Below are 23081 nucleotides of genomic sequence, written 5' to 3'. Positions count from 1 at the left end.
TATTCTATAGAGACATAAAGGACGACATTTTGAAATGGTGTCAGATGATGGAAGGAAGAGAACATGAGAGAGCTCCAAGATTTGAGACCATGGGTTCGTTAAGGATGGATGCCATTAACAAATGGTTTAAAATATAGTAGAATACTCATATTAGGGTTTAGTGATTGCATGACCACCCAACAACTCTCTTAAAATGTGTGAGAAGTAATGTTGCTTAGAGAGCTCAATGTCGACATTTCATGATTAGAAATAAATACATTTCATGCTAAAGCAGAAAGGTCCACCATGGAAGCCACCACAGGGATGGGAAGGTGAAGTATTTAACAAATAAATGATAGAGCGATCAACTATAGAAACTTAATAACTTGACCTTGAGTTCATTTTACAAAGGCTATATTATTATGAATCTATAAATGCATTGACAAAGAAATGCCTAAAGGGAAATTTTTGTTTTGGAAGGCAACAATATGTAGAGGAAGACATCATAAGAATATTGAGGTCAAGAAACCAAGGGTGAGCAAGGAGAGTTCCATAGCTCTTTGATGATGAAATTTGAAAGTCAGAACCAAAAGGACTTCATAGGGAGGACAAAGTAGGATTTAGCTCTGATACATCGCAAAAAATAATAGGCATGCATGGAAAAAGTAAACCTATTGATGAATTCGATTGATTTAGAAGTACAATTGGGATATGGATAGGAAAGTAGAATAAAGAAATTAGTTGGGATGTGAATGAATATATTGAAACATAAGAAGTGAAGAACCTAGAGAAGGGAATAACATAGAATCAAGGGGATAAGAAGAAGGAGGTACTAAGAGAAATGACAAAATAGAGACCACCACCACTAATAAGCAGGGAAAAAGTAGACCAATTTGAAGTAGAGATGGACAACATAAATAAAGAGGTGAGACCTAAGATAAAGTTGAAAACCATATGCTAGAGAAAGCTTGAAGAAGGGACCCCAGACCATGCTAGAAAGGAACTTATAGAAGTAGAGAAACTTGGTAGTAGGTGTTAAGTTTTGTAGCATCAGATAGGTGTTCTAGTCTCGACATTGGTCAGAGAGGCTAAGAAACACAAGATCTCCAAAACCCATAAAATGTTTCGGGAGAAAACACCCAGAGACAACTCAATTAAGTTAATTGATCAATAATTAAATATTTCGTAAGTCTAACTTAGGAAAAGTGATTAATTAAGAACAATTATTTGAGAAATGTGAGAATGCTCTAGAAAGTCACATGGATTGAGTTTGAGATGATCTTATTTGTTGATGGAGATCTAATCATGGTCGTTGGTTCACCAATAAGAGATTGTAAGAGGAACTTGATGGGGATGGAGATGACACACTTGTGAGGTCGAGTTCCTTGGCAGATTGAGCTACCCAGTTGCAGAGATCGAGCAAGGGAGAGAAGTTTGAGCTAGAAGGGACACAAAGACAGGGAGAGAGCAACATAAATGAATTCCAGAGGAGTTTCTAGTTCCTGAGAGTCAGTAGCAAGAGGGCTTAGTTATTCTCAGTGAGGCTGCGTAGGGACTCCGCAGGCAACATCAGAGGGAAATTCGATTTGGATGAGGAGGAGGTCGATTCAGTTGTCGGAGGCCATGACAATCTTCCTGAGGGCCAAAGAATCACTTCCAACAACAACAATAGGCAAGAAGTCTTGATCAAAGGCAGATTTAGGCAGTGTGAATTACAGGCTACACAACATAAGAGCAGGGGCCTACGTCGGGGTCATGGATAGCCAGTTTGAGTGGCTAGATTACTTGTGGATAACTAGTTTGAGAGGCTAGATTGCTTCCAGATTCTCTGTGGAGAAGGGAAAAATTATCTTAATAAAATTGGGATTATTTGGTGAGGATTGCTAGTTTGGCATCCAGATTATACTTAGAATTTTCATTGCTGCATAATAATAATAAACCACTCATCTGCTGCACCGATTTTCCCACATTGGGGTTTTCTGGGGACATTTGTCAAAAATAACGGTGTCATTTTTATTGTGTGTGTGCATCTATTTTCTCAATTCCAGTTTTTATTTTCCGCAACATTTTTATGGTGCAGAAATTGCAGTGTGATCTCTTTGCTATTTTGCCGTAACAAAATAAACTGCATAATTTCTTCAATTAGATGAATAAATTCCAGTTGCTGCATTTCAAGAAATTTTGGCATGGTATTAGAGGCAAGTTCAAGTGAGGTTTGATCAGATCAGGAGTTTAGTAGCGAGAGGGAGATAAATTCGCAGTTCAGAGGGAGATTTGAGCGAATTTCTCCTAGGTCTGCGTAGAAGTCCAGCTAGGCAATACAAATTGCTTGGAAAGGGTTTGATTTCCAGTTGCAGGTGCAGGAAAAGTTCTAATAACCCAGTAGTAGTTCCAACAGGCAGGGGTTTTGCCGGGAAGCAGTTATGGTGAACAAATCTGAGATTTCTTTGAGCAGATCTAGGCGCAGTTGGTTTGCAGCTAGATCAGCAGTAGTAGATCACTGCCGGGCAAGAAGAGAAAAGCATACAAAGAGGAATTTCTCTGAGGGTTTCCAGATTCGGTTCTAGGAGGAAATATTTGATTTCCAATAGTCGAAGGCAGTAGAAGCAAGTAGAATTGCTCATTTCAGGAGGGAGTGTCACTTGTAGTGCAGGTAACCGAGCAGGAAAAAGGAGGAGATTCCTGTTTTTTTCCCAGTTTTGAGTTTTATAGAAATGGCCTCAGCAGGACTTTGAGATCACGATAAGCTAGATGGAGCCTCTAACTATTATATCTGGAAAGCCAAAATGGCTTTGTTGCTTGATGGGCATGGTCTAAAGACATATGCAGAGAGAGTTTTAGCCGTACCTACAATCTTGCAATAGCTAGAGAATTATAATAAGGAGATGGCCAAGGCAAAGCAGTTGATCCTAGATGGAGTTCGAGATCATATAGTCTCACACAGTGGCGAAGAATATGGTCAAAGAAATGTGGGATGCAGTTGCCACGCTTTTCCAGAATCCTTCCGAGAACTAGAAGATGTTCTTGAAAGAGAAGTTGAGGACCACCAGGGTGCATAAGGGTGAAGGGTCACTCCTTATCTCACTAGAATTTAGAATGTTTGAGACGAGCTTGTTGTAGTTGGAGAAGCACCTCAAGAGAGTGAGCTAGTGCGTACAACTCTCAATGGTTCCACCACAGAGTGGGCTACCTTCGTCTAAGGTATCACTGGACGAGATAATCTACTAGGTTGAGACTGATTGTGGGCTGATTTCACATAGGAAGAAATGAGGCTTGCTTTGGTAGAGAGCAATATCAGTGGCAACAATAGTGAAGGACCGAATAATGTGAAAGAGGAGGAGAATGTAGCCTTTACATCAAAGGGGAAGGCAAAGAAAGGTCCCGGAAAGGGACAGGGCTTACAAGGAGGAGAAAAGAAGAAGAAAGATCTGTGGAAGATCAAGTGCTTTAGGTGTGGTGAATTTGGCCACTACAGTACTTAGTGTCCTAAGAGGAAGGACAAGAAGGAGAAGCAAGAGCAGGCAACAACTTCGACAAAGATAGATAATGATTGGAGGATAATTTGCCTTGTATGCAACTATACATCCAGGAGAGAGGTGGGGGGGGCATTGAACTCTAGTTTCTAGAGTTGCATAAATTTGGGCAGGATCCATAGAGGAGCAACAATAGTTGGAATTTACTCATATGGATCATTACCCTTGCTACAGGGGCCCACATGTTTCAGTAGTGGATGGATCAGTGTCAACAAGGTGCAGTCAAATCTTGAGGGATAAAGCATAGTTAATAGTAGTAAGTTATTGAGGGGCGTAGAACTAGTCAGGGCACAGACAATGTAAAGGCTAGTTGTAGTCAGAGACTCAAGAGACAGTTGTAGAGACAATCCAGAGACACAGTTGATTCAAATTTTTGTTCTCAGTTGCAGTAGTTGTAGCAACAACAACAACATGAGATCAGTGGCAGTGCAGAGTAGAGTTGGCAGTAGTACAGGTTGTACAATGCAGTGTCAGCAACGATGCAGATGCAGGGTGGTTTAGCTACAGAGTGGTAGATGAATCAGAGTATGAACAGTGGCATGGTGGGCAGTCGCAAACTGTCACAATTGTCAGACATTAGGAGTGTGAGGTGGTCCAGGCTACAGGATATTCATCAGGTGTTGTGTGGAGATGATATAACACCTTCCTTGCTAAGAGGGTGTTAGTTTTTGTAGCATCAAACAAGTGTTCTAGTCTCAACTTTGGTTAGAGAGGCTAAGAAACACAAGATCTCCAAAACCCAGAAAAGGTTTTAGGAGAAAACACCTAGAGACAACTCAATTAAGTTAATTGATCAATAATTAAATATTTCCTAAGTCTAACTTAGGAAAAGTGATTAATTAACAACAATTAATTGAGAAATGTGAGAATGCTCTAAAAACTGACATGGATTGAGTTTGAGATGATCTTAGACGTTGATGGAGATCTAATCATGGCCGTTGGTTCACCAATGAGAGATATAAGAGAAATTTGATGGGGATGGAGATGATACACTTGTGAGGTCAAGTTGCTTGGCATATCGAGCTAACCCAGTTGTAGATTGAGCAAGGGAGAGAAGTTCGAGTCAAAAGGGACATAGAGACAAAGAGGGAGAAGCATAAGTGAATTCCGGAGGAGTTTCTAGTTTCGGAGAGTCAGTAGCAAGAGGGCCGAATTTTACTCAATGAGGCTGCACAGGGACTGCATAGACAACTTTAGAGGGCAGTTCGATTTGGTTGAGGAGGAAGTCGATTCAATTGCCAAAGGTAGGGATAATTTTCCCAAGGGTCGGAGAATCACTTCCAGCAGCAACAACAGGCTGGACGTCTTGATCAGAGGCAAATTCAGGCAATGAGTTACAGGTTGCGCAACAACAATGCAAGGGCCTACATATGGGTCTTGGATAGGCAGTTCAAGTGGCCAAATTGCTGCCAGATTGCTTGTGGAGAAGGAAAAATTTCCCTTAATAATTTTGGCTAGATTATTTGCTGAGGATTGTCAGTTTGCCATCCAAAATGTACTTAGAATTTTCACTGCTGCATAATAATAATAAAACCCTCATTTGTTGCACCGATTTTCCCACATTGGTTTTTTCCGGTGACATTTGTCCAAAATAATGGTTTCATTTTTATTTTGCATGCGCATCTATTTTCTCATTTTCAGTTTTTATTTTCCGCAATGTTTTTATGGTGAAGAAATTGTCGTGTCATTTATTCATTATTTTGCCGTAACAAAATAAAATGCATAATTTAATCAGTTAGAAGAATAAATTCTATCTGCTGTATTTCAAGGAATTTTCACAGTGGGAAGAAAATAAGGATATAAAATGAAGGAACCAATATAGATGTCATTTAGATATTTGAAAAGCACCTAGTAGAAGATAAGGAGAAGCAAACGATGACAATATCAAAATATATATTGGACTATGAAATTAGTACAATCTTTAAAACATATGAATGAATAAACACCAACCAGATGCTCGTTTAAGACATGAAAAAGTGGTATAGACAAAATTGAGAAGATAGATGAAGAATAAGAAACATGGAAAAGAAGGAAAACTAATCCAAGGTTAGTAGTGGATAACTAGGATTAGATCGACGAAGTAGAGTGCATAAAGAAGGAAGTAGAACAATAGGAGTGGGCATGAAAAGGAAACAAGAGGAAGCAAAGAGTGGGAAGGGGGAGGCAACAAGGGTGGAAAATTTGCAAAAGAAGAATGGAGAGAAAAAATGAAAGAAGACAAGGAAGCAAAAGCTAGAAGAATAAAGAAGGCACTGTCATGCCACATCTATTGAGCCAAATTTGGTATAAGGGCATTATGAGCTCTTTGGCTCAAATTGACTCTCTTTTACACCACTTGTAGATTAATAGTTGCAGTATCACAAGAAAACTTGCGATATGCTTAGTGTTAGTACCAAGAAACCAGGTAGGCTTTAAGAAGTTTGACTCAAATTGACCTAGTAAATAACAATTCCCAAGTACGTTTGGGAGCTATGCACTCGAATTAAGTGACCTAAGTGACCATGTCCCCAATTGGTGGTTTTGCACCCCCATTTGGATCATTGAAGTTAGGGAATGCCCCAAATGGGTGCCTCAAGGGGTCAAAGTGAGTCAAACAAGTGATTAAGAGGAAAAAGGCAACTAAGGAAACCACCCAAGTTCTAGACATCATAATGAGGTACCATATTTAAGCTTGGGTGAGAAGGACTCTAGGAAGGTTATCCATATCTATAGAGTAGTAGTTAAGAGACATTGTATATCATTGGGACGATCATGTATGTATATGACATAGGATGGGCTGTATAATGCACCTCTTGGTGGGTAGGCATATGTGAGTACCCAAATGCAATTCTCATATGCTATAAAAGCAATTTTCAAAATAATTGGAAAATCATCCCTTATAATTTTTCTTGTCTCCAAGATTGGTCGATAATTTGCAAAGTTTCCATGCATAGTTATGAGATTCAACTAGCTCTGGTTTAGACTAGTTGGATTAGACATGTTTTGGGTTTTCCTATCCATCTTGGTCTTGATATTGTTGTTTGGATGGACTGGCTGGTTCGGAGTATGAACTAATGGGTTTGGCACTCAACCCACCCACAAACATCATTCCAAAGAAAAACATAAAAAAACCTCCAAGATAGGTCATTTGCCTCATAAAACCTAATCCTATACTATTTAACAATGAAGGCCTTCTCTATTTGCATTGTGCTATAATCATTCAACATTTGGAGTCTTTGGAGCTATAGGAATGGGAGTTGATTCAGAGTGTAGGGTTTGATGATGATGAGGATCCCAGTCTAAGGGGTGATTTTCTTTATATAAATGGTTTATTTGAATTGTGTAGTTGTAGTATGGGTTGTACAATGTAGTGATCTATATTTACTCTTGCAACACTCCGAGCTGATTTCTTGGAAGTAGCTGTAGAAAAAACTTTAAACCAATAAAAAAATAGATTAACAAATAAATAATCTTGAGAGATTTTATTTGGTAAGCAAATAAATTTTAATGGCTTCTTACGTCTATACCAATGTTATTGAAACCAAATTGGTCATCGAATAAGTGGAACCCTCAAACCTGAATATGGAAAAACTGAACCAAAAAAAACCGGTTGAGCAAATAATACATAAAATATTCAAATTTCTAAGAAAAACATATATACTCATGTGCATCCATATGAATACAAACCAATTGTACACAAATATGCAAAAGTTCTCATTTATATAACAAGACTAGATATAACCAAAATAACACTTAGTGCAATACATCTCTGAACCAAAAATGCATTAACAAAGAGACTCTAGATGTCCTCTAGTGCAAAACAAAATCATGCTGCAACAAATACCTACATATCATCAAAATCATCTCCTATATTTGGATCCTCGTCATCAATATCACCCTCTAAGGATTAAAGTAAGATAGAAAAAGCTTAACACGTCAAATCGAGAATTTATTTGAGTGATGGGTACCATTTTACAAGGGTCATGTTAGAGGAGTTCAACAGTCAATGCCATTAACAACAAGGTTGTTACGAATATAAATTACATAAAATAAAATAATTATAAATAAATGTAAATAATAATGATTATCTAAAATAGTCATTAGTTAAGTGAAAAGGCATGTCTAAAAGACATGCCTAATCATGAAAGGTCACCTGCCTAGGTATAAAAGCAGGGCCTCATTGTAAACATTCAATCACTTATACATTATATATATATAATAAATTATTATTATCAAATACCTCTTGTGTATTTTTACATTCAAGTCTACAAGCTATCGATTTTTATGCTTCAGTGGTATCAGAGCCATGGCACACAATATAATCATGCGGGTCTTTGAACGTTGTTCGCCACACAATGTGCCATTACGTTCACGTCCTGAATATGTCGAGCATTTTAGTAAAATTCAAGAAGCATTTCAACGTTTAGAAAAATCATTTGCAGAAGTTAAAAAATGTCGAAAGGAAATCGATAATAAAGAAAATGATCTAGATAATGATTCTGATGAAGCTGATATAGATCAAGAAGATTATAATGTTGAAAATCCAGATAAAGTTGATCTTGATGTGGATGAGAATGATATAAATCAGGATGTAAAACAATATACAATGCATGAACAAAATGAGACTCCAGAGACTAATCAAACAAACAACAACCTAACAATTTATAGAGAATGCAAGGAAGGATTTAATGATGATGAAACACCTACGAACAGATATTTTGAAATCAACCATTTCCCTCAGGTGCCTCTCCAACATCACACTAATGAATTCTTTAGAAACCCACCTGAACCAAATGGCTGGAATAATTGGAGCATATTGAGTTTTGGTGTCGAGCCTTAGCTAGTCATAAGAAGATTGGAACTAAGCCTAGTAGCAATCACAAAGAATGAAATATATGGTCGTGTAGCATCAGTTGAGGAGCAAATAACAGTGCTACACGTTTTATTCAAGGTTCTTTGTCATTTGCCACTGCATAAAGCCCTCCATGTTCAAATGTCAACTGTTTTGCAGACTGTTAATAAACTTCGATTTTATCGTACATCAGATATTTCCAACAGGGCAAGGATTGTTTTAGCAACATGGAGCAAGCTATTTGGGAGAAGTCAGAGTGGAAGGAAAGTTGTCTCCTCAAGCAGTCAAGTCCGTGCACAGAAAGAATATTACAGCAAAGCTATCTGCAGCAAAGCCAGTCCACCAGAATCAAGTATTTCAGAAGTCACTTCACATGGGTCCCAACATGCTACAGAAGCTGCCAGTGACAGCTTTGCCATAAACGGGGATTTTGTAGAGGAGATGGGAAAGCACATTATTACAGAAAATTCATCGTTGACTGAGAGTATACAGATTGAAGAGGTTCAAATTCTTTGGATAACACCTCCAGAGATGATAATTGATCATGTTTGGAGGTTTGCTAGCAGGGAAGAAAGCAAGGAGGTGGAATTTCAGTGTGAACGTGTTAAGCGGGAAAAGGAAGCAGTTTACTTAAATGAAGAGTCTATTCCATCTGATCCTAAGGAGCCCTGGGACATTGAATTAGATTATGATGATAGTTTGACTCCAGAGATTCCAATAGAACCTATTGTAACTGATGATAGCACAAAAGTAGTATCTCTTGGAAATTATGAGAAGCAACAACTTACAGAAATTGTGAATGAGGTAAAAAGTGAAGAATCCGACTTATTCCACAGAGAAGTTCTCAGAACAATACGCGCACTCGACTTGATTACACATCCACTACGCGATCATTTAATGCCTCAAAATGCGTCGGAGTGTGATCGGTTTAGAGGATTTTTACTTCGAAATCTCCTATTGAACGACGAAGGTTTACTCCCCATAATCCTAGACCTTCTCGCGCTCGCAGCATACACTATTGTTGACGATGAGGTTTACCGTATTTTGGCGTACATTTTCAAGAAACATCCCATGCCCCTTTCTTCAACAGATCTCAGAAATTTAGCCCACATTTTGAATGGCTTTTGTCGTTTTTCGCATATTTTAATTAACACTGGCGCACAGTTTATAGGAATCCAGAAAAAAATGTTGGTAGCGTTTGTTCAAATTCTGATATATACAATGAGCAATTTCAAGAACGAGGATGATCGCATAGGCATTGTGGAGGATGCCTATGAAGCTATCGAATTGTCCCTTTTCTGGCTCCGTGAAATCCTGCAGTTCGCCCAAGAGTCTCAAGAAGCTCTGCTGGCTTATGTCATCGAAATTAATCTATGGACACACATCCACGAAATGATCACAATGACAATTGATTGGCAGAGTGTGCACTGGAATAATCTCCCTGCCAAGCACTGGCTTACAACACTGGAAATCGCAAAAATATTCTTCGAAAACGTGGGTAGCGCCGATTTACTTGGATTCTGGAACGCAAAAACACAAAGTTTACCAGATGCGCTACCGACTCTGGATGTTTTTACGCGGGCTGCAACTGTAGACTTTTTGAGATCCCAAATTCCAGAATTAGCTCCTTCGGAAGCAAAACATAAATGATGATCTGTTGCGACTTTCGTTTAATATCCGGCAAACATGGTCAATATTCGATAGTCTGACTCCTCTGTCCCGTTCAATTGCTGCGACACAACACAACATTTTCGTTGACATTTTTCTCCTGTAAATTTTCTACCGGCCGGGGGGGTGTGTCGTTTTGGTCTGCGGATGTGTTTTTTAGTTACTCATACAACATTAATACACTAATACAAACAAATTTAATTAGCTAAATTAATATAATAATAATAATAATAATAATAATAATAATGTCATTATTAAAAAAAACCATGATTATAAAAAAAATGAAAAAAAACCAACATTATTATTAAAATAAAATAAAATAAAAAAAATTGGAGACATAACCCTCGGTTCAAGAATAGACATGACCCTGGAGTCAAAACAATGTTACCATGCGAATTATTCAAACTATGGTACCAGTAACGTCAAGTCCCATATACTGAGATGACAACCGTAAGATGAAGACAATTGCTAGCGATATAGCTTTGAGGACAAAGCTTCTTAAGGAAGGGGCAATGTTACGGATATAAATTACATAAAATAAAATAAATTTAAATAAATGTAAATAATAATGATTATTAAGGAATTTAGACTTCTGTGATCCATAATATTGTTAGATAATCTTCGGCAAAATCACATAATCAATCTTTTGTCGACGCGTTTCGAACCAACCAGTGTGGTTCATCGTAAAGGTAACGTGTATTTTACGTTGGAATAATAATTAAATATAGATTAATTAATATATAGTATGGGATATAATGACCATCATAATTAAAATAGGTATTCTCTTATCATTTAGGATAATAATAATAATATACCTATTTATTTCAAATTACCAAATGGATTCCTTTATTTACCTTTTTTAGCTTTTTCGCGAAATATTAATTAACGATTTTAGGAGTTTGACCAAGATCATTAGGTCAAAATTAGCCGTTAGCATTATAGCTGTTGGAGTCTCTGCACACTCTATTTAATCACGCTAAGCTGGATTGGTTCTTCAACTTGTCCTGACGATGAACCACACTGGTTGGTTCGAAACGCATCGACAAAAGATTGATTATGTGATTTTGCCGAAGATTATCTAACAAAAATAATGATTATCTAAAATAGTCATTAGTTAAGTTAAAAGGCATGTCTAAAAGACATGCCTAATCATGAAAGGTCACTTGCCTAGGTATAAAAGCAGGGCCTCATTGTAAACATTCAATCACTTATACATTTTATATATATAATAAATTATTATTATCAAATATCTCTTGTGTATTTTTACATTCAAGTCTACAAGCTATCGGTTTTTATGCTTCAAAGGTACATGGAAGGCTTGGTGCTCTTGATTACACTCATACACGACATAATCCAATGGAAACAGTGTAATCCCCCCAATCTTGAAATCCTAAAAGCTGGATTTTGAGTGGGATCTAAAATTCTACTTTCTCCATATTGAAATCTAATGAGGTTGAAAACACTCTCAAACATCTTGAAACAATTAATGGTAATGTTAAAAATTATTGTATAATTAAACATTACCATTAATTACATAGCATTAGTAGGACCCTAGGGTTGAATATTATGTCGCTTTAGTCATACATTATTGTTTTCTTTAATAAAAATTGTGTTTGGGGGGGGGGTCCTTGGTTGCATTGTACAAAATCGACTGGTTCGGTGAAAAAAGGTCAAATCGGTACAAAATCGTCTTTTTCCTGTTTTGTGTCACTAGTTGGATTGGTTTAGGCACCAAAATGGTCTGATCAGCCGGTTCCACTGGTTTTGGTCCGGTTTCGATAACATTGCAGGGCCCTCACTTATTTGGTATTGGACCTGTACCGTTAGGGATTCTTGGATTCGTCCCATTTTGACTAATGTTTATCTATATTGGCCAACTGAGCTGTGATGTTATTAAGAATTTAAGAATGTGAGTTGTGTGGCTGCCAAGGGCCCCTTTACTCCATCTTTTGTGATTTCACTCCTCTTAAAATAAAGCTAGAGGTTCTTTTTCCTAGCCTCCAAAGAGCTCTATATCCATATTATCTATATTGATAGAAGATAATGATATTTGAAATACAATTGCACTAGTCAAACTCAAATTGGTGCCAAGGTAAGTCACAGGACACGTCCTCCAAAAATCATGACATGTGTTTGGGCTGTGTCAAAAATGTGCCCTAATGTGTCCTGATTTTAGGACACACGTCCCACTAAATTCCTAAAGTAAAAAGCGTCACGTCTTGATTTTTTTTTCATTTTTTTGGTCAATTTCGTGTCTGTACATGAGGTGTTAGCCAACATGGATTTTAATGACCCAGTGATGGGTCTCTTGAGGGGTCATTATCCACACCAACAAATGCAACATGAGACCTTGGATTGGGCATAGAGGAGGAGGATGGAGCAGAGTCAGATGGCAGTGGTAGTGATGGTGATTATGACATGGAGGACCTAGACTATTGATAAAGTCATGACTAGTACCACTAATGAGCTATGATATTCCTACCTATTTTGTATTTTCCAGTGGCATTCCCTCAGTATCTATGTAATAGATTTTGATTTTGACGACTTAATGAAAAATCTGCAATTTATGGTTTTAATATCTATAAGTTATACTTCTAAAATCCTAGTTTTATTTTATCAATCATGATATTTCTAAATTTCTAATTTCTTATGTGCTTGAACAATTGTTAATAATATGAACACTGGACATTGAATTGTGAACATCATTGATGTAGTAAATCAATAAACCTACGTTACACGGGTTCGCGAACCTAGTGGTGGGGTTCGCGAACCTGTCCCGGGTTCTTGTCCCCAAGTACCGGGTTTGGGTAAAGGGTTCTTCTAAAACACACCCAAAAGAACTGGGTTGTCCAAGTACACACTGGGTTCTTTGCAACCAAAATTTGGGTTCTTTTGTCTAATTGGGTGCGCCAAAACCACGACAATGGGTGTGTGGAACCCCAAAATCAGGGACGTTAGGGTCAATTTTTTACTGATTTTGTTGTAATTCTTTTCAAGCTCGGCCTTTTTACTTTTCTTTTGGCAGTTTCGACCCAGAGATGGCCACTATAAATTCATTGTGTAGGCCGAATGTTATTACTATTGTAGCTATGTTAAGGTCATTACTATTGTAGCTATGTAGCTAGAGAGCATGTTGACTGAAGGTTTAAGTGATGCTGATGACATGGATTGAGGAAGCCATTGTTCACTATTTTGAAATTTCCTGGTTCATGTTTGGAGATCTCTTAAGGCAAATTTTGAATGTAGTATGACAATGGACATAGATCAATGTATCATGATTCTTATTCTTATTAATATGTAAACTCCAATTTGCACTTGATATTAAACTAGAAATTTTGAAATTTCAATGTTAAACTAATTGTTGAATGTTCAATGATGTGCATGTTTAAATCTTTAAAGTTTAAATCATAAATATTATATTTTTCTTGTTTAAAGTTGGAAAATATACAAATTCATATATATTATAATTTATAAAATATAATATATATAGATTATAATATACCCCGTACGAATCCACGCACCCTCTTTCAAGAAAAGACGTCCCCATACCCGCACCCACATTTCCAGGCAACATAGCGATAAACTAACTAGTTATAAAATTGTAAAATTGTAAATACTAAATTAGTAAATTAGTAAATACTAAATAGGTATTGTTGTCACACAGAATGTCTAGGCACTGCGGCAATGGCTTAGATCGGGGGCTGTCACACTGAATCCCAATCACTCTGTTTGAATTGTCTTCCAATAGCAGACTAAGGGGGCTAAACCCTATGGAAATGGAAAAATGAAAGATTAGTTGGGAACCAACTAACCCGAGAGACACAACTAAGCAACCAATACTTGTTTTAGATTGCGCAAGATTATAGGGATTCAAAATGATTTGAAGACACTGATATCAGTGCCTTGTGGAGTCAACTATCTTGCGAAGAAAATAAGGTTCAAGTAAAGGATGAGAAACTGCGGCTGAAAAGACTCAACTGTCTCATATGCAAATGCAAAACTTAAAACTATGTGAAATGCAGGGACTTGGGTTAATTTTAGTTAAATGAGGGCCTAAAATTATTTGTGAAATATGTCTTAAATGTTACTTAACTTAAGGCTCAGAAGGTGGTGATCTAAATGTGAAAGCAGGTACTTATGCTACACTGCAAAATGTAAAATCTGCACAAATAATTACTGAAATGCACAATGGACTGAAATGTAAAACGTTGGAATAAAACACCTTTAAATTCAAAAATTCGTTTCTATGAAATACTTAATCAAGATCATTAGATACATAAGTAAAACTAGATTAATCCTACTTGCATAAGTATGTAAAAAACAAATGAACTTCAAAAATCAAACTAAATGTTTTAAATTCAGATCACATTAATGAAATATCAGTCTAGTAATATGTTCTTCCATCAAATGCTAAAACCAACAATATATTTTAAAACATCAGCCTTGTAACCATGCAATATTCAGAAATTTTTATGTATAATAGCAGAAAATTTTAAATGACAAACTGATAACTACAATTCAAAAAATTTCTGAGTTTAATTCTTTTTGATCTATTGATGTATTTGATCAAAAAAACTCAGAAATAAACTACTGAACAACAATAAAACAATTTTCAAAAAATTGTTTGCAAAAGTTACTGAAGCTAATTTCTATTTCTGCAATTATACAACAGTGAAAATGTAAATTAAATCTGTTGCTAAATTCAGAAAATTTTTGAGTTTAATTCTTTTTGATCTATTGATGTATTTGATCTAAAAACTCAGAAAATTACTAAAAAACAGTGAAATAATATTCAGAAAATAACATGCAAAAGTTTTTGAAAGTAATTATATTTTTGAAATGTAATGCAGTGAAATATACAAACTAATTTGTTGCTAAATTTAAGATAACTAAAATTTTATGTTAGTATTAATCTTGCTTTCAATTAGATAAGAGGTAAGGGTTTAGAGGATGTGCACTAGTTAGCCCCTAGGGGCTTGAAGACACTTGAAGATGGGCTGCCCAAGTCACTGAAAATTCTCCAATGCAAATGCCAAACTCAGATTTTTTTTGTTAAAATTTGTTAAACTTTTTAGGGAAATTTATGGAGAAAATTTTGTGATGAGGGAGGGTCAAGAAAGGGAGGCTGAAAGGAGAATGATAGGAAGTCGTAAGGAGGTGGGAGATGGCTAGAGCAAGGCCTCAATGCCCTAAAAAAAATTGCCCACGATCTTCTTGCAAATATTCTTCAACCTGCAAACAAAATGGAGATGCTCTCTGAGGCTTAGATCTCTCTCCGGAATCCAGAAAATCACCTGCACTTTTAAGATTTTTTCTTGCACAAATAAAAGACAAAAAACCCCAAAGCGTGTATATACAAAAATATGAAATACCTAGAACCCCAATGAATTAGAAATTTTCTATTTACAAATCTACAATAATATTCTACAGATCTAGCAGGGCTGCAGATCAAAGCCCTCTATTAGCCAGATTTAAACAAATTTGGCACAATATTTAGAAATAAATTTGACTTCAAAAACCTTGCAAGTAAAATATTCTATAAAATGACTTCAAAAATTAAAAAGATAGTGGGCTCTTTTAGATTCTGCAAACTGAGAGTCAGTTGGTCCAGCTGAGGACTTCCCCAAACGCCCAAATCTTGAATGATAACTTCTGCACACTTAGATCTGATTGTTAGATTAATAGAGATTTAAAAATGATCATAAAATCATCAAGAAATAGAGATACTTGCTACTTCTATCAAATCAAAATGATATTCTAAAAACCCAAAAATCTGTGCAAGATACTTGTACACAGATCAATCCTCAAAGGCTATTAAACAACAAATGCAAATAAAAGCAACAAAATATTAAGAACAATATTACCACATAAATCTGAAAGAGGAACACCACGATTTGAAACCCCAAAGTCTTTGCGTTTTATTAACCAGAAAAAGTTACAAGAGCTTTCTTAGAGCAAGTACATGATTCAAAAATCGGATCCAAATAATGGAGAGAGGCTTCTCATTTATAGAAAAATTCTCCAACGGCTAGTTGGCTTGATCCCTGTCAAAGCAATTTCAATCGTTGATGAAGATCAAATGATCTTTTAATCATCATCGTTGAAATAAAGTTACTTTTTGAGGAAATTCGAATTTCACTTTTAATTTCCTTTTAATTAACTCAAAAATGATTATTTTGAGTTAATTGTCGCAAAAAGTTGACTTTGACTTAATTACTATGGCCCAAGAGTTCAAAATAGTTTGAAATATTCAATATTCCCTTGGCCGGGGACATTAAAAATAAAAAACTTAAAAACCCACGAATTCTAAATGTTGGAGAATTTAATTTTTCTTAGGACCTAAATTAATTAAATTTCTAGCTTTAGCATTTTAATTTATTTAGCCAGAAATTTTAATTAATTGACTCATGAGGGGATTATTAATTTTTCTAACCCTTTAATATTAGCCATGGTGTCTAACTATGAGGGACCATGCGCTAAATATTTTTTTACATGTATATTACATTACTAACCCATGAAGGGGGAACACCCGTTCGTTATAGACCCTTAATAATTACCCATTTCCGCGACACAAAATATGATCTAGTAGACTAAGTGACTTGTAATAAAATAATCTAACCAAATAGTTAGAATTATTCCCAAATCACTTTTACAATGACTCAATAAATAACACTAGGACTCATTTAAAATCCCGATGACAAAATCCACCCTAGCTTTGGGGTGAGGCTGGAGAGAAAAACTCTATCGATCATCATTGTTTAGAAACACACATGAATCGGTGAGACTAAAAACCTCCTAGGATATAAATCATCATCAATTTTATTTTTTACCTAGGTTGTTACATACATTTGTCTTACTAGGACCATTTACATTACAAAATGCAGAATGGGTTTACAAAACTCCACTGTACATATAGCTGAAAATGATGAATCTGTGGATCATCTGAGTGCTCGGACATGATGGGAATCCATATGTGAAAAGATGTATAGCTATGGGGTAGTTGACATGGAGTGGTCAACAGGTATCATCACGATTCATATCTGTAGATCTAATTTCTGAAAAATATGGATCGGGCACTATATTTCGATTCATATTTAATATATATATATATATAAAACGTGTACTGCGTGTCCTTTCCGAGGTCACTATGTCTTGTGTCGAATAATCGTATTTACATGTCCTCCAGATGAAGTTGAATGGTGTCTGAGCAATCTATATTTACTTTATAATGCTCAAGGTCAATTTCCTGGAGGTAGCTGTCGTATGAACTTCAGTGAAGTCAAAATTAGATTAAAATTTGAAGAATTTTGGGTAGCTTTTCTTTTTCAATGAAACTTATGTCTTTGGAAACCGACCGGGTACTTCCCCTCATTCTGAAGATGGTACCCAGGATAAACTGGCTGGTTGCAGTTTTGAAAGCCTAATGTGGCGGGGGCATTAAGTGAGGCCCACAATATTTACAGAGGCAAATAATTTTTCATGGCTTACAGCATCGATACCAGCCAACTGAGCTGTTCTGTTACTAAGAATATGAGATGTGTGGCTGCAAAAGGCCCTTTTACTCATCGTCTATTGTGATTTCATTCCTTCCAAAATATAACTAAATGTTCTTTTGCTTGGCCTTCAACAATTCTGTGCACAACACCTTAAGGCATTGTTCGTATTCACTGTCGTGCAGGAAATTCGTGGCATTTTTCCTGATAGTTATTATCACATCAAGTAGAGACTGATTTGGTGTGGTAGTTTGGTTCATTGTAAAGGGAAACAACTATTTTCATGGGTTAGTTGTATTCTAGACCATGCGATCTTTAATTGCTGGTTAAAAGTTGTTTATGCACCTTACCCCCAGCCAAAGGGATTCTATAGCAAATACTTACAAATAAAATATTGTTTATGACTGAAAAAATTGACAGTTTACTGCTCTAGTTGCTTGTGATTTTGGTTTGTTCTATTTGTGTTAGGTGCTGTGAATTCTGATTCCACAGTGCTTAGATCTCCTTTTGGTCTCTAGGAAATGGAAAATAAGTGTTTGTCTCTTTGTTCTGCCATCTTTTCACTCTCAGCTGTCTCTCTTCTCCACATAGAGCTAGTTAGGTATTTCTTGATCGTAGACTTGTTTTAGTATTTATTTTATTAAAATTAAAGAATTAAACTGTTTTGACGTGATGGTTTGAATGTATGGCTAACAGGAAGGGAGTCCTGATGAGGAGCTTGGCACAGTTGTGCACCGCTACACTTCTAATAACTTTTCATGCTTTGGGGAGTTGGCTCTTATGTGAGATTTCTTTAATCTTCCACCATTCCCATTTTGATGTATCCCTTGATCTGGAAAGGCTTTCCTATGTCCGTGTTTTTCTCATAATATTAAATGTTGTTTGAACAGGTACAACAAACCACTCCAAGCTTCTGTCCGTGCTTTAACCGATGGTTCTCTCTGGGCTCTGAAAAGAGAGGATTTTCGTGGAGTCATTTTAACAGGATTCACCAATCCTTCTATGTTAAATGTCATACGGTCTGTAGATGTGCTTGCAAAGTTAAGCGTCTTACAGATTAACCGTTTAGCAGGTTCATTATCAGAAGTTTCATTTATGGATGGAGAAAGAATAGTTGATAAGGTAAGTGGCAGATATATTGCTTTCTTAAAGAAATTTGCTTTCTTACATTGTTCAAAGTTCAAACGTGAGTGGTTGTGATGAGGTGGTCCATTTCTCATTTGTGGAATGGCATTCAGAATGATTGAGGTCTGGATTTAGTTTGTGTTTTCAGACACACGTGGATAGTCCACTGAGGAAACATGGATGATGCTTAGTATTGTAGTTTGCTACTTGTAGATGTGTGTTTTACTATTTAAGGCTTCTTAATTTCCTGCTGAAATGAACTGAGTTTTTTTATCTGCCCTGGAACCTGGAATGTGAATGATAGCTTAAATTGCAAGTTGCATGAAGCTATCTAATATTGTTCTTGTCATAAATCCTGCTCTTCTAGATTTTCATTATGAGTTTATTGTCTTACATTGAGAGCAAATTTATAGGACCCTATAGTTGGCCAGTATAGTGAAATGAATGTTCATGAGTATTGTATCATGTGCATTAGATTGTCTCACAAATCTTAATTATAATTTCATGTTCTTGCATTCCCTGAATATTTGACTTATTTGCACATTTCTTCAAAGCAATATCTTGCTGTATTGTCTGATCTTACAGATTTATGTGCTTATGGATAGCATCTGGTGCAAGCTCTGATTGATCACTTGCTTTAACTGTATGATCTCATAGTTAATGCAGAGTACACTTAGATTATGACATTTCTTCTCTTCTCACAAGGAAAACCTTGTGAAAAATCCTGAGTACTTTCCCATGATACGTAAATGGTAAAAGCAGTAAACCATCAGTGCCTAAGTTCCAAGCACTGAACCCTCCCTCTGGTGATAAGGAGAGTTGAACCTGTGACGTCCTGAACTTGGGGGAGAAATTCCACCTAGGCTCATGACTGCTTGAGCTAACCCTTGGGGCTAGATTAAGACATTTTTTACTACCAATAACCAAGATTATCAGTGTTGTCGGATATTGATACAAGAGGCCATTTTGTGAAAACTGAGTTTGTTGGGTTGCACTGGTGCAGCACATGTGCATATATTATATTGTATTGCATGTTGTAGTTATATCCAATTTGCAAAAGTTTAAAAAGTGGTTCTATGGAAATGTAAAAACAATAAAACATCAAAGCTGGAAAACATATGATTATAGATATCATTTATCAAATAATGATATATTTCATAGTGTTGGAATTTCTATGTTGAACCTGTTACAAATTCTTCTTGTACTATTTGGTTTATTTCTTCCTACTTGTTTAATTACTTAACAAGTTATTTACCATGTAAATACTGAAAATAAACACAAGTACAGTATCAACATCTACAGATCATCAACTGAAAGAAAACAAGCACACAAGTGACACCGTTATTTTTGGACCAATGTCCCCGGAAAAACCCAATGCGGGAAAACCGGTGCAGCTATTCAGAGGGTTTTATTATTATGTAGTTTTCAGAATACAACTAGGGTGCCAGAAATGGCTCACCCAACAGAGAATGCCCTCGGCAGTAGTACCTCTCCTCAAAGACAGATATTCCAGCTGATTAATCACCGGATGAATGATCCCACAACAACAATTGCAGCTTCCACTGCTTTGCGTCACTCTGATAGGGACTGCGTCAACCTATCCGACTCACCAGTGCCTAGTCTGCCCCACGAAAATCCTCCCAGCGTTGCCTCTTGGCCCTGCGTTAGCTCTGCTAGCCTCTGCGCAATGACTAAAGCTTCTGCGTCAGCCCTTAGACCCTCTGCGTCACCCACGCTGGCCTCTCCTGGCTTTGCGTAGCTCCCAGCTGCCTCTATGTAGTATCCAACTACCTTTGCGTCAACCTCTCCGGGTTCTGCGCTGTCTTTCTGGTACTAACTTTGCCTCTTTGCTATGTATTCACTTCCCCTTGCTGTTGATCACTGATTCGATTTCTCTTAGCAAACCCGCTCTAGAAAATCGAATGACTGATCACTCTGGTGTGTTCTCCAACTGACCCTCAAGCCTCCTCTTATACTTTTCTCGTTGGTCCATCAACGGCCGAGATTAAATCTCTAATCAACGACTAAGATTAGATTTGACTTGATCCATGACTTTTGGAACATTCTAACTCAGTTTTATATTAATACCCATTATAATTTTATTTTTCCTAAGTTTAGACTTAAGAATGCCATTAAAAATATTAATTATTTTAATATCTCCCAAACTGGGTACATCTGTCCAAACCATTTCTGGGTCTTGGAGATCTCATGTGCTTTAGTCTCTCCACCAGTTTTCATGGCTAGAGCACATCCGATGCTACCCCAAATCAACACATAGTGTCTAGATTGAAAATCCTAAAGTTATAACAGTCATGACAACATTTGAAAATTCTATATAATAGAAATAGTTATTATCTTATTTCATTTTATTAGGTGACCATCAAAATGTTACAGAAACATGAGTATGGAATCTTTCTTTGTCTTCTTGTTTTTAAAAGCCAGAAATGCTAGAAAATAATTTTCAGTTTCTTAAACCACATTAGTAGCACCTCTCTGCATCATAGTCTCTCTATACAATGCATAGTTCCCCTCTACAGCCATCGACTGTGATTTGTCCAGATTTTACACACTAATACACTGAGAAGCAATCCATTCTCTAAACCAATGTTGCAAACATCGACATCGGGATAAAATCGGCAGGGGTTCAGAAAACCAAAAAATCGTAAAAATCGGGAAAATATTGGTAAAAATCGGCAAACATTGGTAAAATTAAGATACCATCAAAATATAGGTAAAAATTGGCAAACATCAGCTGGGCCAAAAAATCATGATTTCGAGATAAAATCGGGATATTATCGAGATGTTCGCAACACTGCTCTAAACTGTGCATTTTGCTAATCACCTACAACCATGCACATATAAACATAAAATTATCTATTGTATTTGTAATAGGGGGATATTATGTCAAACTGGAGGCCTGTTATTCCTGTTGTCGCTTGGATGTATATTGGACAGCAGATGTGTTCTTGATAAAACTGCTGGGTTTGAACATTCAAATAAACAGAGTGTTATTTAGTTGGCATTTGAAATAGAGTGGACTTGATCCTTTGTTGGGCATTAGTCTTGGAATTAGCAGCAAATAAACTAAGTATTGAAACTGGAGATGAACAGAGATATTTATTCATGTCAATGAATTCATCTTGAGAAGCTTGATTTCAGATTCACAGTGAATTGCAGAAACATACAATTTTAATTCCGCAAAGAACGATCTGTGTTGGTGAGACGGATGGGCCATAGGCCTAGCGTTTACAGATTGATAAAACACAATAAGTCTTGTTATTTCAGGATATGATTTTCATTTCTTAAGTTTGTGGAATGCTATGTCGCTCTCTTTTCTCACAGCTCATTTTTTTGCAGATTTTTCTATAGGAATAGAGAATCAAATGGTTTCCATAAGGGCAGTGCAGGTTGCAATGGTTATACTGAGTTTCCAATGCTGTCATGGTCCCTTGCATGCCAATCCACAACAGGCATGATGCCATGGCCTTTCTTCTGTTCACTTGGTGTCATGAGTCATACCATCTAGTGTTGGTTGTGTCCAAAGGCAGGGTCCCTTTCCATCTATGTGCATCTTCCTGCAGGGTCCCTTCTGAGTCCAAGGATGTGAGGAGAGGTTTCTTGCATGGCCACCTAAGGAGCTGCGGTCTGCAGGGTCCCTTCTGAGTCCAAGGATGTGAGGAGAGGTTTCTTGCATGGCCTCCTAAGGAGCTGGAGGAGCTGTGGTCTTTTTCTTGCTCGCTCTCCCCCCACCCCAATACCTGCTCTTTTCTGCTCATTATTGTGGATGGAGCCAACATATCCATGCCCTTCACAATGCCTTGAGCTGTTCTCCTACATGCCACAACCACTAATCAGTCTGCCTATCAGCTATGCCTATGTTCCCCTCGGTTTTTTCTTTGCTGTTACAGTTTTTTTGTCTGATGATGCATGGGATTTAGAAGTGTGAAGCTTGTGGTTTCTCTTTAATTTGGCTTATATTCTGTCATGCTTCCTCATGGGACTGGGAGGTTTCTCTTGTATTGGAACCATCTGTAAGAACACAAGATTTTGGTCCAAGTATCCTCTTGAGGAGACTTACAGCTTCATCTGAAAAAGCCTCTGAAACAAAAAACGTATCCATTTTTTTTGCTATCCAGGCTTCCGCTATCTTTTTATTCCTCCAGCTTAGGGTTATTTTAACAGTCTATGTCTAAGAGCCCTACTAATTTCAATTTATTTATGAACAATCTTGAGCCCTTATTCACATGAGCCACTGGTCCCCAGACCTTGGAAGCTCACAGGGAGAAATTTAGGAGTCCACCCATTATCACCAGACCCTGTCTAGTCTAGTCCCTACTAAAGAAAGATTCTTTGTAATCCAGGCTGTTAGAATAATGTCTGTATATGTTTATACAGGTGTTTTCTTTCACGAGGTCCAACGATAAAAGGTTAGTCCCCAGCCCTGATACAAAA

The 23081-nt window shown here is 36.8% G+C and overlaps 1 protein-coding gene across 2 annotated transcripts in view; it reads left to right on the top strand.

Annotated features, from left to right (window-relative positions):
* Nucleotides 1–23081, top strand: part of LOC149151554 (protein phosphatase 2C and cyclic nucleotide-binding/kinase domain-containing protein) — a 107451-nt gene that overhangs the window by 58006 nt on the left and 26364 nt on the right. For both annotated transcript variants that reach the window (XM_089441250.1, XM_089441251.1), the window contains exons 7-8: nt 18201–18286; nt 18395–18626. In XM_089441250.1, the coding sequence (XP_089297376.1) occupies nt 18201–18286; nt 18395–18626 (318 nt within the window). The remainder of the gene's footprint in view (nt 1–18200; nt 18287–18394; nt 18627–23081) is intronic.

Source organism: Pinus tabuliformis, chromosome 9 (assembly GCF_031772625.1).
Source record: "Pinus tabuliformis cultivar Carrire ecotype Pingquan chromosome 9, CPIR1, whole genome shotgun sequence".
Taxonomy (NCBI): domain Eukaryota; kingdom Viridiplantae; phylum Streptophyta; class Pinopsida; order Pinales; family Pinaceae; genus Pinus; species Pinus tabuliformis.
This window is presented reverse-complemented; position numbering and strand designations above follow the sequence as displayed.